General features: G+C 40.6%; 1 protein-coding gene across 4 annotated transcripts in view; it reads right to left on the reverse strand.

Annotated features, from left to right (window-relative positions):
- The window catches only part of ccser1 (coiled-coil serine-rich protein 1), a 116,429-nt gene that overhangs the window by 36,790 nt on the left and 60,185 nt on the right, over positions 1-19,454 (reverse strand). For 2 of the 4 annotated variants that reach the window (XM_042422052.1, XM_042422050.1), the window contains exon 10: positions 18,196-18,276. In XM_042422052.1, coding sequence (XP_042277986.1) covers positions 18,196-18,276 — 81 coding nt within the window. Of the gene's footprint in view, positions 1-6,084; positions 6,188-18,195; positions 18,277-19,454 lie in introns of those variants that run through there. The other 2 variants (XM_042422049.1, XM_042422048.1) reach the window with 2 other exon arrangements.

Genomic DNA, 19,454 nt, shown 5'->3' on the forward strand with positions numbered 1-19,454 from the left:
ACCGAACACCTAATTATGGATGCCTGTTGCCTGGGAATGTTTCATCCAGCTTTGAGGGACACATAAGGCAAGCGAAATGGATTGTATTGTTGTCGCTTGCACTGAGGTTTACTTTTTTGTGTACATGAAAATAAACTTTTTTTTCCCCAATGCCAAACGGATTCATTGAAAAAAGGTGTGCTAGGCAGCTGTAAATAACTTGTTAATGCACAGACTTAACAAATCCAGATTTAGGCTTAAAGCAGTAAGTCATTCAGTGTTATGTGAAAGGATAATTTTTATCAAAAACAACATATTGCACAGCGATGTATAACATGCTAATGCATCCTGAACCCAATCCTGAAGGATTTAAGCATTTGACTGAGTGCCATCCTCACCCTGTTGTAATATGACAGGGGGAGGAGGTGGGGGGAGGACAAAGAGAAGAGGAAAGGAAACACAGATAGATAAAGGAGGAAACAAGGAGAGGGAGGGAGAGAGAAAGATAGAGGGAAGCAGAGAAAGCCTGTGGGACTGCGGGCGGATTGTGATCATGCATCCTGGATCTCAATAAGTAAACAGAACAAATATTCTCCATCTCTTCTCCTCCTTCTCTGCTCTTCTCACAAGCCATTCCAAGTCCCCTGCCGTCCATTCCCTCATCCTGATCTCTATCTGTTGGCTTCTTCACTTCTTGGCAGTCCGTCTCTCTCATCTCTCTCCACTCCCCACGGCAGCTTTCTTTCATCCCCTCTTTTTTTGCTCCATTTCTCACTGCATTTCTTCAGCTCTCATACTTCTCTCAGCATCAGGTTTTTTTTTTTCTCTTTACACTCCAACTTCTATCTAACTAATCTTCCCTCCCTTGGTCGTTGTGTCTGTCTATACGTATGCATGAGCGTAACTTTCTCTCTCTGACTATCTCACTAGAAAACTAGAAGGGAGGCTGGAAGAGAGGGTGGTCCTGGTGGCCTCTATCAAGAAGCCGTGAGCAGTGTGGTTGCTTCCTCAGGGAGAGCGCCTCATTAGTGTGAATGGTACACAGGAGAGCATGTAGAGACTGTGTGTATATGTGTCTGTTTGAGTGCCTCTGTCTATAATTAGGAGTCACAGCGAGTAGCGTTGTGGATCAGAGTTAGATAAGTGATCTGGCAGCTAGCCAGCGTTGGAGCTAGCCTCATGCATGTACACACACCCCCACACAGAAAGCTCCCACCACTGTGGATCTTGTGTGGCAGTGAAGCGTGGTTGTTGGGGGATGATTTGGAGTCTGTATCCTCGGAAAAGTACCACCTGCAGATGGCAGGGGCCAGTTGGATGTATCCACTTTTACCTTGACAATATCTGTCTCTAGCTGGAAACCACATCCGCAGATGCACACACCCACACACCTGTACTTTCTCATCTGCCTGTCTGAGGCAGGCAACAAGGGAACCACAATGGGAACCCAAAACAGAGGATCAAAGACATGATACAGCCACACATGTAACATATGCCTCTTGTATGTTACACACACACAGTCATAATAGGGAATCATTGTTGCCCTCATTCAACCCCAGAAGGGACAACTTACACACATGTGCAAAACACACACATACAACCCTTCCTCCGGCATGCGACCTCCACCTGGGTATAGGAATCTTTCATCTCAGCATGACTGCCACTGGGCAGGCTTGCATACCCACACTCACAAAATCTTTCTCGGTCTCGCTCTCTCTCTCCACCACCTGCTACCCATTCCAAATATATATATATATATATATATATATATATGTATGCAAAAGGGAGATCAAAATATAAAAAAAGAATATTTAGTTGAAAAAATCCATTACTGAAATTCTGTTTAAAATGCTTCAACAGCGACACCTGCAGGGCGGGAGGAGAAAGGGCAGTGTGTGAAGTGGTGGTGGGGGGGAGGCGCAATTGGTGGAGGTGGAGTGGGGGACAGAGGAGGATGGGTGCCTGCTGACCTCCGCAGGGCAGGATCTCTTACATAGGACTTAATGTATTTCTTTTTTTTTCATGCTAATCTGTGATTGGCCATGACACGTAAAATGACGCTCCAAGGAAGGACGTCCTCCCTTACCAGTCAACAACCAGAATGCAATATTGACATCGAGTTGGTCCAATGATAGTTTCCAAATTTCATCTTCAATTCTCTCCACTGTAAGGCAGAGTAGCAGCAGTAGATAGCTCCTTGCATTAACCAATGCAACAGCTGGCTTGTTGTAGCAGCCTGAAGGACTCTTTATACATCCATGGAAGGACTGTTAAGGACTGTTGTTAAGCTAACGGGAGAAATTATCTGGACTGGACAGCGCAGCAGCAGCAGGACGCTGCCGGGGAGGCTGGAGAGAGAAGCAACCGGAGAAACAACCAGGAGAGTTAGCTTGTTTGTCATTGTTGCTAATGATATCAGACTGGTTAAGCAGCAGCCATAAAGTTCTGTTAACTAACAAACAAGATGACCAAGTCACAAATGGATGTTATAACATGAATACTTCATCTCCATGAAAGAAAGAAGACGTCAGATAACGTGAGTCAGATACAGCTTCTCTCTCTCTGTTTCTTTGGTCGCGAATTTAATCTCTGATGGTTAAATGTCTCTGTGTGGCTTTTGTGTGAATTTATCTCCTTAACAAGAATGCAGCAGAGATCATATAATGTGTTGTGGGTAACGTTAGTTTGCTTGTTACAGTGAGCTGGACTCACTCATTCATTCGTTTTTAATTGAGTGGTTGTTCAGTCACCTGTTGATGTTGTATGATTAGTGAATGAGTGCAGGAGGTCTGGCTACTTGCTTCTGACAGTTTCTTTAGTTCGTTTTTAAGCCGAGCGGTATATTGGGTAATAAGCTTAAAGTAACTAGAATAACAAGTGTTAGGCCTAACTAGTGGTGTAACTGATTGTAGTTGATCCGTGCTCCGTACTGAGCTCCTCTTTGTTTAGAGACAATATGTATATGCTAAATGTCTTTAAAGAAGCAGCCTTTTCACCACTCAAGCAAATAGTTTTATTGGCATATAAAATTGCCCCCTCCCGATTTCATCAGGTGGGACAATGATATAGTTTGATGCGGTTTGTTGTAAGATTCCATGTTGGTTTTCCTCCTGTCCTCCCCAATTTCTTGAGTCATCAGCCGCCACTGATGTGTATATATATATATATATGTACACACTATAAGTGTATACAAGTGGACCACCCCTGCAATACACAAAGACACAAACACAAGTACTAACTTTGTTTGACATCCAACAAATGAAATTGTATGTTTACAAGGCACTTAATCACAAAAAGTTGATGTATTTACAATTCAAATGAATGTACAAAAGTTCAGACAGCTCTGGTCCACCTGGAGCTGTCCCTGTCAGGTCTTTATGGGGCACCGCAAACCACTATATCCTGAAGTAACTGTTTACGACTTTGTTCAAGAGTTTTATGACTGTAGAATAACAAAGATGTAGTGTCTGTGACATCATCTGTAGCTATGAAAATACCTCTTAATGCCTAGAATTTGAGTTTACCACTCTGTCACATTGTCATTTTTTTTGGAGGATGACAATCCAAATTTGGTGGAGCACGAGTGGAGCTCAGTTTAAGTGAACAAGCAGAAACCGTCACAGGTTGTTACAGCCTAATAGACTTGTCAATCAGTGCCCGCAAACATACACCTCTTTAACCCTGATGACTTCTTTATAGAGCTATAATTTACAAAATTGCCACCAAGACACACATAAGATGAGGTGCAATTAGCCACAGCTACTAAAAAACACTGTCCTTGAATTCCTAAAGAGAAGTCAGGGTCTTTTCCTTGACTTATACAGTCGGTGTCTTTTTGACACAAGCATCTAGTGGACACAACAAGAAGCGCATCATGAGGCTGACCTGGCTTCAGCAGTCAGCCACATGGTTGCCACTTGGTTTCACCTTGCTGAATAAATGAGGTTTGGCTCATTAATGTTGTTTGCCCTGCAACAGGTCCAGAAGTGACTAATAATTCAACAGCGCAGCAGTACTATCAGTCCTTGAGGAGTTTAATGAGCAAAAAGAATCACCAACGCACACACATAAACACACACTCAACAAGATGATGAGGGATTTCTTGCAGCAAATCTGGATGTTTGTGTAAAAATAACTCAACTACACACACACACACAGATAAACATACACGCATACATAGGCATGGAAGTGCGTAGGTGCCCTTGCGCAAATGGGGCAAACAAATGAAGCTCTAATGGCTCTTACTGTCTCTTTATGCTTTAACCTTCAGATACAGGGGTTATTTCCCTGAGAAGCACATGTGCACACACACAAAATTGGGCAAACCACAGGAACAGGTGCATTGTAATTTACGGTTAACATTAGATGTATTATACTGAGTGTGTGTATGTGGAGTCTGGTCTTTGTGTGCATGTACTGTATGTGCATGTACTCGTGTCTATGCGTGTGTAATGTAATTTGAGTGTGGTTGAGAGGAGGGTGAAGGGGGGTTCAAGCCTGTCTGGATGAGGTCAGAGGTCACATGGGTCAATAAAAGGTTCTATGTGCTGTGGCAGGTGGGGTTACAGTTCATAGTGCAATGACAGGCAGGGTTAAAGTTCATACATGAACAGGAAAAGGAAGGCTGGGACATTCACACGTTGGTGCTCTGAATCCTAAAGCATGCTCGACTTCAGTACAATCGAGTACAGTGCGGGTAGGTAGGCAGGTAGGCAGGGAATAGACATGAGAAAAAAGTACACTTTGTTTAGCTTTCCTTCCCGGAGGCATTTTCACTTTGGGAAATTCCTGAACTCCTGAGCATCATCATATTTTTTGTGTAGTGCTTCACAATACAGTATTTAAAATGCAAATTTTTAATACAGTCTGCAGCCTGAAATCATGAGCTTTCCTTTATTTTCATAAAACGACAACAGGCTCATGCTAGAGTGTTTTTTTTTTGTTTGGTTTTTTTAAATTTTGCCAGGTAGTTGATGAATTTCCATAACTGAAAACATTTCAGGAAAAGGAGAGAAAAAGAAAGTGCACCTTTAAAACTATGGTGACCACATATTATACTTTGTAATCCCTGATTGGTTGGTTACTTGTTAGGATGCCATGTACCAGTCTTCTTTATAGCATCCTCTTAATACAGGGTAGTATACTGGGGCAAAATATTCAATTTGGTCTTTTCAAATGAGCTAAAATCAAAATACACCTGATTTGGCATGTTAGGCACTTGGATGCCCTCTTAGCTTAGAGAATATGCAGACTGTAGTGTACTTCTCATTGTTCAATATCTGTAACCATGTCATTTGTCAAGATCACTGACTTATAACAGGAATTATCTGCACCATCGAATTGCAATTCAAGAGAAATTATCTGTACCACTGACTTATGCTTGAACAGAGACTTTTCCCCCCACTGACTTACACCACAGAAAATATTACTTTGGCTTTTAGATCGACTTCCAAGAGACGGAGCTGTTCTGTTTTGATTCAACCAGAAAAGAGATCATTTTGATGTCAAGATCCCTTTGGGTCACCATCCCTTGGGGTAAAGTTAGTTAAGATAGGTACAATAGGCAGCATTCTTGTCTACATTACAGGACAAGGCGGTGCAGGAGGCATTCTTTACTCAGAGAGTCTCCATACCAGGACTTGATTTATACATAAACCGGCTCATATTCACCCATCCACCATTGTTTTACTTCACACAACCTGCAGCGGATTCTGTGAAACTATCTGTTTTGAATGGAAGACAGTCAGATATGTCCTGGAGTGTACAAGACTTGATGTAATTGTATATTGTATGTTCATCACCGTGAAGACATTTGTCCATTATTTTACACCAGCAGATACTTTTGGAGAGCATTCCACTTAAGATAGTTATTAATGAATGTTGAACTCAAGTGTATAAAACCAAATCAAAATTATATCAAAGGTCTCAAAACTTCAACCGATTCTGATTGTGAAAGACAAATGGAATAAGCATTGTATTGGTAGATTTGTGAAGTAAAACAACTGCAGATCAGAGTTTAATTGACCTGTAGAGCCAAGTAGTTTAATCAAGCCTCAGAACAAAGACCCCCTGTTTTCCAATCTAGTACAGTACATTAAGGTAGACCACTACAAGACACAGTCACGTCCAGTCAGGTGATATCAGAACAGAGACACTCACTCAGTTGTCTCCTTGACGACAAAGTAGCGCTCCCATGCGCCTTGATGCCCTGGAAACAGAAGACATGTTGACACAAAGAGCAACCAATAAAAAAAAAGAGAGAGAGGGACGGAGACAAAGAGGGACTGTTGTTAGATCAGAGGAGAAAGCAATACTTTACTTTGGAATATTTCACAGCAATCATAAATCAACCTACGACACTGCCCGCCCCTCTAATGTGCATTTATCAGTGGCAGACTGTCATTTCTCATTATGTGTAAATAACTGCAAACAGGTCTTTGCAAACTGAACAAATATACACAGTTTCATTGATGCAAAGCAGCTCACAAAGTTGAACACTGGTTTCTTCTGTCGTCTGTAGACGCTGCCATGCATACATGTACAATTTTCATGTGACTCACTCACATGCTAAGTTTATTCATTCATTCTCTCACTCACTCATAGCCATATGTCTGCTATACGTCTGCTAGTGTCTATGAAAAAACCTGACTACACACTGAACAAGGATTCACTCGTCTCCTTTCATGTTGACCAACTGCGTGAGGTGCTTTGCGTCAATGACACCTGTTTTGATGAACAGAAGAAAAAATAGAGCTAGTGGGTGACACCACAGCAAAGTAGAGGATTTATTAATACTGGTGGTTTGCTCTTCATGTTCCCACACAGGGTTGTTCTTCATGTACCCACACAGGATATGCTTGCCAAAAACTACAAATGTTTCAATTCCACAACAATGTGCTTCGAAGCCATGAGACAAGGACACATCTTTTAGGCAACTGTGCAAACATGAAGGCCCAACTAACAGTATTTCCATGGTATTTTCCTCCACATAGTCTCCTATTTTTTCCATATTAATGTTGTCCCAGCTGGCAATGCCCTATTCCTGTGACTAATTATTTTGAATTTCTGAACTCTGAAACAAACTGCATGAACAAATATGATTAGTGAACACTGCATCCTCTTCTAAGATACCACAGAAAACATATTTGGTCGAGAAACTTGCATTCAAATGATGATTTATTATAATACTGCTGTAAGAGAAATTTATTTTGAGGGGTCCAATGTGGTTTCTGCATTTGGCCAGGAGTATTTTTCATCCTTAAGCCTAAATATGAAGGTCTACTCAGGAGCTGCTTAGTTTTAAGTGGACTTTCAAGCCCATTATATTATTACTCTTACTACCTTAATGCGTGGTTGCTTTGTTATGGTAACATTTAAGGCTGAGCAATCAGTGTGCAGAACACTTGCACATCTTTCATGTTTGGGTGCTGAGTCTAAAAAATTGTACACTGTAAAATGCTCCCTATATTACATTCAGAAAGAGTACAACGTTTCAAGCCCAGATTGGCTCTTCATCACATACAGAGGCATTACAGTGTCGTGAGCCTTTGAGAAACGAATAATATTTAGGGCTGCCCTCTAAATGTCAATGATGGGAGTCACCAGTCGAGAAGCCCCCCGAGTTGAACCTCATTTTGTCAGTCGAATTACTGCACTTTTTTTTCAGCTGCGTCACTGTACACGGAGCAATGCAGGATCACTGCATGGCAGACTATTAACTTTTACAAACCGAGACTTGTCTCAAAATTACCTAAATACAAAACTAACTTGAATGGAAATAGAGAAAGGTGATGGAAATGAAGGGCATCGTGATTTATTTCTCTTTGCTGCTCTCAGCGCTGAATATTAGCAAAGTCGTCTAAACTACCTTTGTACCTGACGCTGGTTCAACCTCCTTTTCTGCCATCCAGTGTGACTGACTCTCACAGGAGAGACGCTCCGTTATGCGCTAAGATTTTATGACCAGGACACACACACGTTTTATTTCTTTGAATGAGTGTAAATCAGATGCTGAACAAAGGCTTTAAAACATGAGTTTTATGCAGCTAAAACATGAAGCTTGACATGTAAGTTGTTGTAGAAATTAATGAGTGAGGCAGCTGCTGGTGCACTGGACTGTAGCATGAACCGGACGGAGACCGTGAATAATATATTTCCAATAAATCACGATAAATGGTACGTATAAAAATATAAGAACCTTTCTGCCACTGTATCACGGGAAAAGGAGAGGCTGTCCACACATTGAAATTTGCAAGCTCCAAAGATACTCTTCATTAACACTCCTGATGCTATGATACAGTGGAGTGAAGATCATTTATGACACATCACTTTACAGTAAGTTACCTATCTGTAGTAATAAGAAATAAACAAGTAAACTTTGCCCAGAAAACATAAGATATATTAGTACACTGGATGGCTATTGACAAAATTCATTGTATAGATCACCAGAAACTATTAGACACAGACGTGAATGATGGTGTTAAAATTTAATATTTGCAGTTTGTAAATTTGGAAAATAAATAAAGTATAAGGGATATAAAGGATAGGCTGAAAAGTAGGTGCTACTAGTACAGACAAATTCATAAGTGGTTTAACAAAGTGTCTCAAAATCATTTCAAAACCATCCTGACATGCCAACAGATAACTGCTGATCCAAAAAAAAAAATTAATATTGTCCAGTGTTCCTTTACCATGCTGATCCTCTACAACTTACATTTTAATTTCAAGTAAAACTTCATACACACACACACATACACACATACACACATACAGCAGCTCTAATCCTATAGCAGGCAGATGGGAAGAGGTCTCGAACAGTAAAACTTGATGGTCACATAAAACACGCTATTCCCCTGAACACAGCCGTAACATCATTTCCATCTACAGTATCTACTGTATCTATCTATCTATCTATGAAATCTCTTCCGCCTTTACTCTGTATCTAATTAAGGTATGTGCTCTGAATCAGAATTTTTGTTACATGTTTGTACAAATAGAGAGGAGAGGAGAGGGTTAATAAGAGTTAGAGAGAAGCTGTAATAGAGGATGAGGAGTGACAGGGAGGGGCATGGAGGGGTGAAAGAGTAACAGTAATAAAGGAGATGAGGGAGAGGAGGGAGGGAGGGAGGGAGGGAATGTGAATGGAGTGGTATACAGGTGAAAGGCCGACCATAAAGACGAGAATGTTGAAAGGAAGAGTGAAAGGATATCATGGAACGAATGAGAAACATGTAAAGGAAGAAAAGTAAGAAGGGACACAGCAGGAGCAAAAAGGAAATGGTGATAAGAAAGACATGCAGCTGAAGAGCAGGGAGGACAATATGAAGATGGTGAGAGATCAGACCAAGGAAAATAGATGAATAGGTGAGAGATCAGACCAAAGAATATAGATGAATAGGTGAGAGATCAGACTAAAGAAAATAGATTAATATCTAAAAACGTAAGAAAGGAAAAGCAAGGGCATTTTTTATTGAGGGACACAAAAGAGAGGGATTAAGGCAATCATAAAATTTAGAGTAGAGAGGGAGGAAAGATGGAGGGACGAGAAGAGTGACAGACATAAAATGAAGAATGTATAAAAACTCTAAGTAGGGCAGAAAACTGCCTCTCCCGTGCTCAGCCCCCATCTCCTCCTCTCTTTTTCTTTCTTATTTCTATCCCTAGCAGCACCATTACTCAGTAAGGACTACGGCTGTACAAAATGATCTAGTTTACAGGAATAGGAGTTGGAGACCTACATAGTCACAATCAGCACTGGACCGTCCATCCTCCTGCTGAAATTGGCACAGACGTGGAGAGCGCTGATGACGCAGGTTCGTTTGATCTATGTCATCATACATATTGATTCAGGGTTCCCCAACCTCAGGAAGATGCGTAAAGACCGACCCGGGGGCCTCCATTAGATGTGCTCTCTCAACAGGGGGTCTGCTGAACAAGATCCGTGTCACCATCGCACACAGACCTAATAAGTGGATATAAGTAAAGGCAAGCCAAACCAAAGCCTTCTTTTTCCCCGGACTCTGTGGATCAATAACTCCGGATAAAAACATCCCCAGAACAAAGGCGTAGAATAAGAATCAGTGTTTGTCCTGTTTTAGTTTGTACACGTGTTAGGACAATCATTTTCACACGGCTGAAAGGTGACACAGGTTGACAAGTGAAATTACTGCCACTGACTGGGGAAAGCTTTAGTTAGTGGTTAACTGTTAAGGAGCATTTATAGAGATGCAGCAAGGTGAAACTAAGGTTATCCACTCTTTGAAGCCTATATAACACTAAGTATTATCAAACAGATATTTATTGATTTACAACATACATGATTTTTAACACATTTTTGTTGAAACTTGTGAATATATGAAGGTACGATCATGTTAAATTTTTTTGTCCTGAGGATGTTCACTCCATCTCCCATTCACTTCTACTGGCGCCTGCACAATGGACGCATGCATTTCCTGTTTCCGTGTGATCTCCAGCTGGGTCCAACTGATGCAGTTCAGAGTTCACCTTTGTTCAACCTGACTGAGCAGATGTGCACAATCTGCCAATAGAAACACAATGCACTGTGTTGTAGCAGACATTTTTCTAGCATGTATCATCACCACAGCTCTATTTAACCAAAAGGTTCTGCTGTCTGTCTCATTCACTCCATTGCTGGGAAGCCAACAACAAAACCTAACATTGTTTTTCATGTTAACAAACAATCCTGTCATCCTAATGTCGTCACTGGAGTACTTTCTTGTTTTATGAATGAAGCGGTGCACAAGTTGTAGTTGCAGCAGCGTCTGTGTTTGACAAATCAGTGATGGTCAGACCTCCAAACGCCGCTGTGTAAGTTCCTGAACATCTGGAAAGTACTACCACTGGAGCAGGGACTTTTGATACACCTGAAACTATTGATCAGGAACTAAACTTAGTCCCTGATTCCTCCAGGTTTAGTTTCTGAGTTCCTCAAGAGGTACTTGGTCCCCTGCAGTGAAAACACTGTATATTTAGTACTTTATCACATTAGTAGACCAAAAATGGAGGCATTGCTCTCACAGTGGGATTATAAAAATCGCAGGGATGAAGAACAGATAACTATTTGCTATCTGAGGATGTATCAGATGATGACCTAAACAGCAAGACTGACTGGAGGCCCCAAGACTACAGAAAGTGCAAAAACAACTGACAACATCAATAGTACAAGGCTAAAAAGCTAAACAAACCAAAAAAAAAGGCTAAAAAATGGACAGCTGTGTCTTGACACAGTTAAAAGCACACAGTCCATTTTAAATAGCAAGGTTGCTTCTTTGTGCTCGCTTTCTTTTTAAATTTGTTTTTTCTTCAAGAATTGTCCTCCACAGGGATGAGATGTCAGCAGGCTACACTGCTTTGTGTAGGGTCACACATTTATCTTCAACAACTGTGCGCAGTCTTTGACTGATAACCCGGCCTTGTTATCTGGTCTAAAAACCCAACAAAAAAGAAAGTTGGTTGTATCAATTATACTCATTCATTTTTATATCTGAAAGAAAATGTTACATCTAGTGCATTTCAAATCATTGCTGATTCACTTGTTTCTTACAAAATACTGTAGCAGTAGCAAGTAAATAAGTAATATTTTTGCCATATAGCTAGTTTTTTTTACCATCTACTGTATGAACAAAAAATGCTTATAAACCTTAAATATTATACATGTATGTATAACAATGATTTGTCAGGTCTTGTATGTGAGTTATAGGGACAAACTGCCCAGGCATACATTTTCCGAGTCCTACCCAAATAAGTGAAGACTGCTCTGACTTTTTTTCTGTCACTCTTTATATGAAATAAACCATCTAGCCCAAAACAGATCATTCTTCTGCACATAAAAAAAGCTACTCCATCTCGCGGTATACTTCTTTTGAGGTGAAGAAAGGAGAAAAACAGAATGAGAGACAAAGAGGGAAAAATCTGCCTGATCCACCTAAATGTTTCTCCATTCAAATGTAATAGCCCACAAACAGACGATAAACGATCCACAACTATCCATCTGCTCCTCTCATCCTTTTCAGAAACTACTACGAAGAGAGGGGATGATAAGAGGGGTGAGTATGCAGCAAGGGGAGAAAGAGGGAGAAAAAAGAGAGGAGAAAAGTAAAGTTGCACAAATCTAGAGAGAATAGAAGAAGACGGAGCAAGAGATTGAGAAAGACAGCGAGAAACGCAACAAGAATGAGCTAACCATCAAGAGCTTTTGATTCCCCCCATAAAACGTTCCTTTTAAGAATGCCCATGAAATTAGCTTGCTGAAAGAAAGCAATCTCAATCGATTCAATCCCCTCTAAAAAACTTTCAAACAGCCACCATACCTCCAGCTCTTAAGAGTCTCTGCGGGACATAAAATAGCTTCTCGCCTTTTATCACTAACCCCCCCCCCCTCCTCCCTCTGTCTTACTCTTTCTCAGTTTCCCTTTCACCTTACCTGCCATTTCTACATTGGCACACTGACAGAAAGAGTAGAAATCTTTATGTGCAGAATAGAAAAATGAGGGTCGGTCCACTCTTTTCAATTTCTGTTTGGCTCTCTCGTTATACTGTCACTTGTCAGCTTCAGGTGGATATGTGGGTCTTCTTTAACAGCACTCTTGACGAGGTCCCTGAATATCATACGTAGTGTCTCATACTCAGATGCTTTTTTAACATATCTAAAGACTGTTTGAGTATCTGACCGTAGAGGACAACCTAAATAATATTTAGGTATTAACTATAGTACGTGTACTACGTTTCCTCTGTACTAACTGATATGAATACTTAAAAAGAAACCAGTAATGACAAAATATGTTAGTACAAGTAACATGTTTGTAGATCAAATTCCCAAATCTTTTAGTCATTGCAGAGGTTACATTTTTTCCAGTATCCTGAAAATCAAGTTTGGTTGATTATGAGGCACTACTTTTTTTTTTTACTATATTGTACATTCGGTTCACCTGTGTAAATTTAAGAAAATAAATTACTGTAGGAGTAGTAGAGAATAAACGGCAGGTGCGCAATTAACACAGACTGTTCAGGTCTTCATGATGAGATAACAGTCGATTTCCATTTAACTATGGCTGTGAAACTAACTAGATTGACATGTATGGACCTGAACACAAAACAAACGCTCATTGAGAGTACAACATGACTGTTAATAAGTGTGCCAAGTACTCAAGCAATTAAATAAGATTTCCTTTTCTTGCCCTTCCTAGTACTCAGCAAGACAAGGTAGCCCTGTTAAAGGAGAACAAAAGAGGAACTTTGAAGTAAGTTGGCCCAAAGTTGTTTTCTGTGGGACAGAGTGTGGGGGAGAGTGTTCCCAGGACAGAGCGTCTGACGGTGGGAAACCAGGGCAGGAGAATCCCTGATGGATTCCTGGAGCCCTGGAAATCTAAACCTGGGTGAGAGGAGAGGCGAGCGGTGGGGAGGAGAGGAGAGGAGAGGAGAGGATAGGAAAGGAGAGGAGAGGAGAGGAGAGGAGAGGAGAGGAGAAGAGAGGAGAGGAGAGGAGAGGAATGTCTGAAACTTAACTTCTACACTTTCAGGGATCAGTGAACAGAAACAGGTGGAAGAGAATCAGGAGGACAATAAAATGAGGAAAAGTAGGAGGACGTTCCAGAAAAGAAGGAGAGTGAGGAAGAGGGAGAGAGGATGAGTAAAATGGTCGACCTCGTGAAGTGGCAGAAGCAGTAGAAATAGCTGCCCCACTTGTAGACACACTTTCTGTTGCTAACCGACTGTCCTCGATGCACTGGGGTAGCTAACCTATATAGGCCTGCTCCATGCTGCAGCATGTCCCACACACTCTCAAACACACAAGAACACACACTCTCGCTTTCTCTCTCACTCATACACACAGGCATGCACACATGGGTGGGAGAAGGGGGGCTAAAATCAGGCCGCACATGCTGTAAGCTATTGCAGAGTTAAGTCACCTGTGCTGCTAGCCTAGCTTGCTAGCGGGCAGCCAGCTGCTCCTCTAATTAAGAGCCCATCTACTCAAGAGGCCTGAGCATATGGAAGTCTCTATAGCCAGGTACTGGTCTTATAATAGAAAGCAATGCCATATGGTTGAGCACTAGCCAGACTTCCTAAAGTTGGACACACTGTTTAAGGAAGCTAAGCTCATTGTGGACCTGAGTAGACATTAGTGAACAGGTTTTGGGAGCTACTTCAATATCTTAAAATTTTAGACAATGATGAACGCAATCAACAGATGCTTTAATCCATTTGAAGGGAGCATTATATTATAGGTCTGGTAGTTTGACATCACTAATATGTTTATCCACCTGCTGAATAGATGAGACCCTTAGTGGCACTACTTGAATTCAAATGACTTACCAGCTAATTAATCAAACCACTCCACCTCAGAGAGGTGATACAATTGAGTGAATATTTAAAGATTAAAATCGCTCCTCACCAGAAATTCTTTTTCTTGGCAGGAGCACAAACAGGGCGTCTTTCTCACTGCCCTCCTGGTGAGGCAAATCAAGGTGATTATCTGAAATAAGTGTTAATGAAATTAATCAAAATTAATCAGAATGTAAGAAAGAATTATGATAACCGCAGGGTATCAACCAATTTATGAATCAGTAACCTCCATACAGTCAGATTTTTCTCTGGACTCTTTGCCTGCTAGAAAACATCTGGACAAACAGTAAGCAAACAAAGCAGTTCAACTAAATGTATGCTCTGTTAATCACCATACTAATGTGTGAATAATGCCACATGAGGCATGGCAACACATAAACACATACAAACAACCACAATAAAGAGTGAATTATACTGTCTGGGGCGCAATTGCAACCTATTTGACTGAAGTTACATTGACACTTTCAACAGCATTTTTATTGATTTTACTGTCCAAGGCCAGGACTAATGGCTGTTTCTCAAAACAAACAAACACACACACACACACACACACACACACACATGCATATAGGCAGACACACAGGCAATGACAAACACATAGACATACAAATTTGCACACAAACATAATGCACACACAAACCCATGCCTTTACTTGCTTAAGCCTCCAGAACCAATTATGTGAGGCCATTTCAGGCTACATTATGAAAATTGTATTAATAAGTGATGGCTGTGTGTGTCTGTGAGGGAGTAAGAGCAAGAGTGATGAGCATAAGAAACTTTAAGTGCAGAAAAAGAAAAAAAATGATAAAAGAAGAATTATGACAGTTATGGTAAAATGATAGGATTCGGGGCTGTAACATCATGCGAACACAGCCAGGAAAGTGGCATTTTTCTGAAGCACAGTGAGGTGTTTTCTTCGCCTGCACCTGTTTTGGTGACTTGCTGTGAACAGCCGAAGAAACACAGGCACAGTATGGGGAGTGTGACTAGCAATCCAGCAGAGCACTGCAATTGTGTTGTCAGGATTTACCACGTTTTATGCCATCTACAGTTCTGTCTGTTTGGATCCATTCAACAGAACTCTGTGCAAAGTGCACCCAAGAGCCGTGCTGTTTATCATTTTCATTGGTGGAGGCACAACCTACACAGAACTCTCTAAAATCAAAGATTCAATACTGTATATATGGTTTACTTGTGTTTCACTTTTGTTTTCTGACCAGTAGACACGTCTATTGTATTGAATTGCATGTGCATTGAAAGAATATAATCAGTATAATAATATTTCCAGCAAAACAGAATAAAGATTATTCTCTGGTTCTTATCACCAAATTTAATCCACAACAGCTTGCATGTAAGAAGGCTTGTCCATTCAGCTGATTAACTCCCTTTACTGCCATCTGAGAGTGGCAGGTATGTGTACCATATGCAGTCTCTAATTTGAGTGGTGTGCATTGTCAAAGTGTAAATACACACACCAGATCCACTGTGAATACTATAATCATATCTTGCCCCAACACCACCACGAAGTTGTTGCATAATAACCACAAAAACCGTACACATGAAATTAGTTGGTCATAGTCTGGTGTTCTGTACAGCCTGCCAGTTTATGGAGTAGAAATCATGACGGGTTTTGGACATGTTGATATTGTCAAGATGAACTGTACAAGCAAGATTTATTTAGTTCCATGAAAAGATATTCTCTTAACTCACTAAGTCAGAGAACACGCTCAGGATCTTCAGTCATCTTCTTGTTTCAAGTGGGTTGGGTCAATTTAGTGGCAATAGAGCAGAATCATGGCAGCCTAATTGGCCATGATTGCAACAGCCTCCAAAAAATCCATCGATAATTTATGGGCATTCTTGGTTTGCCGTGTCCCTCTCAACACAGAATACCATAAGCGTACCATTTTGTCCTCCGCACATTGTTAACTTAACTGCACTTTGCACCTCAAGTTTTAATTCACAAAATTAGCATTCTCTATTTCTTTCTCTGTCTCTCTGGTATATGCCTTAAATGACAGCAGAACTTGAATAACCAATACAATTTATAACTGATAACTTTGTACTTGTACTATAATTTTACAGAACAAGCACAGTCAGAGATGCACCGCTGCTCATGCAGACATTTACATCACGTTGCCATCACTGTAAAAGAGGATATCAGGATCCTCACATTAATCATTTTTGTGCTAAAAAGCAAATTATATTCTGTGTTCAACTCTTTGCTTCTAAGAAAAAGAATCGGCTTGGAATTAAATCATTTTTAGGGCAAGGCCACTTTGGCCTTTGATAAATACAAATTTATTGCAGGCAAAATGTAGGGCACCAAGGTCTAAACCAATGGTGCAATAATAATAAGTGATAATTACTTTGTATGAAGACAAAACAGTATACAATCAGATAGGAGTCAGTGTATTGAAAAACAGTACTAAGTTTATAAAAACCGTACACTGAATGTTTGACTTTTCCACAAAATGCTGTCTGATTGATTTTTTTTTTCAAATGTGAACAATTCATTATATTAATTGTTATTGTTCCTATAGGACTGAATGGGCGCCATTTTTAGTCCGGTATCCAGCTCTTATAATACATCCATGAATTTCACTGCAAGTTATAAACTCTGTGTACGTTCGTAGTTAGCTAACAACTAAACTTTAAAACACGTGTATTAATACTCACACTGTGTAAGTTTAGCTGCTTGTACTTATCACATAACATTTATTGTTAGCTAATGTTACATATTTGCAGGAGTGGGAGAAATCTTGTGCTACTGTCGATGTCCTGCTTAATGATGGAGACACTGGGAAACGTGAGTTTGTTTCTTTACTGTGTTGCATATTGTTTTAAATGAGCAAATCTGCAGCTTTCTTTTAAGGGCACAACAGTCAGCTCAAAACAGGGCATGTCAAACTGGCCGTGCGGGTAGTTAATTTTAGAAAGGGCTTTACAGCCACACTCCGGGGCATCCACAGCACTGACCGTTTAGCCGTGGTATAATTCCTGCCCTGAAAGAATTTACAATACATGCTCTGTATCAGGCCATAGCTGAAGTTCACAGTAGTGGAAAGGTTATTTGGTGTTGTGCAGCATATACATGAAACTCAACAGAAGGAACATTTCTGTTATGTGCAAATAATGGATATTTCTGCACTCGACACTGCATGAGTAAAGTCAAACATTATCTGTTGTTTGTGTGTGTGTGTAGGTCAGTGTGTGTTAGTGTGGGTATTATGCACCCACTCACTCACACAATGACACAGCTTTCCACCTTTAACAATGTTTCCTGCCAACTTTACACACAGCAGGATTAAAGGTATAAAAGACGTTTTTGAGCAGAAGAGAAGATGAAAAAAGAGCTTTAAAAGAAAGAAAAAAGAAACAAAGAAAACAGACCCTAAAACTCTGTTCCTGATTCCATTACATGCAGCCATTTTTAGACAGTCATCCATTAAGTCTGCTCCGTTCCCATACTGTCAGCCCCTAGTGAAGCCAAAGAGGCCATGTCAACTGAGGGCATTGGTGTAAGAAACAGCACAGCACCCTCCCTGAGCACTGTGAGAATTGGATGAAGGAGGGGAGGAGCAGGTAGTGGACTATAATATGAATGTCACTGCAGTACAACATCTTCAGAAAGACAGATGGATTAGAGCTTTAGCTCGACGTGAAAAGATGCTCTTAAAAAGATGGGAAAGAAGGAAGAAGGAAGGAAGGGCAGAAAGATTGGCTGCTGTGGCTCAGCATTAAATGCATTGTCACAGATAGGATGACAAATTAAGAGGATAGAGAAGGAAAGGGTTTGCAGTGAAGACTTTTGTTAAAACCGAGCCTCATTTAGTAGATGTTTTATCTCACCTCCGGCCCCATGTGTTCTGTCTGTGTTGTGCGGTCAGTCATTTGGCAGTCTTTCATCTTCAGGGCAGCTTTGGCACTCTCCTGCATACAAAACAAACACACACCCATCAGCCATGTCCAAAAAAGAAAAAAAAAGAAAATCAAATAAATCAGAACAACTAAATGCTCTCCCAGCAGATTTAAACCTTTCCTCCACTCGCACAGTACAGTATAGTTAGCTTTTGTTTCTATGATTAAAAGACACAACCTCAACAAACCTTAATCCTTTTCTCCCAGTCTGCTCCCTCTCCTGGAAATCCAAGAGGTCATAAAACTGGTCTGAATTGCTGGACAACTTTTCTACAGCCAAATATTAGAGCTGGGAGCCTCCGCAAAGTGCACTATTGGAGAAGAATTCATAAAAAGTGACAGCTAGTACTGGCCAGTCCGCTAGAAGGTCCTTCTAGGAGATAATTAATAGGTTTCCACTGGCAGATTTACAGATGGAAGTGTAGAGAGAAAAGCTTTGGCCCTTTCCCTCGAAATACAGCACTTTTACCTTGACCAAGAACCTGTGGACTCCTGTGTAACCTCTATGGGATTATTTTGAAAAGGGAGGTTGCATGTCCTCTGAATGATAGGAACCCAGCATATTTCCACCGGGAGCATTTTATTACAATGTCACTAATCATTCTGACATGCTTGCCCCACACTGCTCATGGGTAAGGGAAAAGAATGGGTTGAAAGTTGCAGTGGCTATGAAATATTGAGAATTTCATTAACCTTGATTAAAATTAATCAGCCAAATTAGGACAAGGTTCAAGGATGGGTTTATGGTAAGAAGAAATTAGAAAAATGAAAGATATATAATTTATGATATAGCTCTAAACCCAAATGTATACTGTACTGTTCAAAGCCAGCAAAAATGAGCTGACAGATTGAGTTAAAAAAAATCTGTTTTCATTAGTCATGCCCATGCCTACATGAAAAGCAAGGGAGGATTTCTGCATGCTAAATGTTGCGGTTAGAGCGCGGTCCTTCAACAAAATGCATCAGCAGAGAGAGGAAAACTCATAAAAAGTGACAGCTAGTGATGGCCAGCGAGCTAGCAGGTCCTTCTAGGAGATAATTAATAGGTTTTCACTGGAAGATTTACAGACGGAGGCAGAGCGAGAGCGGAGAGCGTTGACTATGAGCTGCCCTTTCCTTCAAAACGCTGCACTTGGCAAGGTTTCCTTTTTAGACTGTCTCTTACCCATACAGACATGTATACACACTCA

This window comes from Thunnus maccoyii, chromosome 9, assembly GCF_910596095.1.
Source record: "Thunnus maccoyii chromosome 9, fThuMac1.1, whole genome shotgun sequence".
Lineage (NCBI taxonomy): Eukaryota > Metazoa > Chordata > Actinopteri > Scombriformes > Scombridae > Thunnus > Thunnus maccoyii.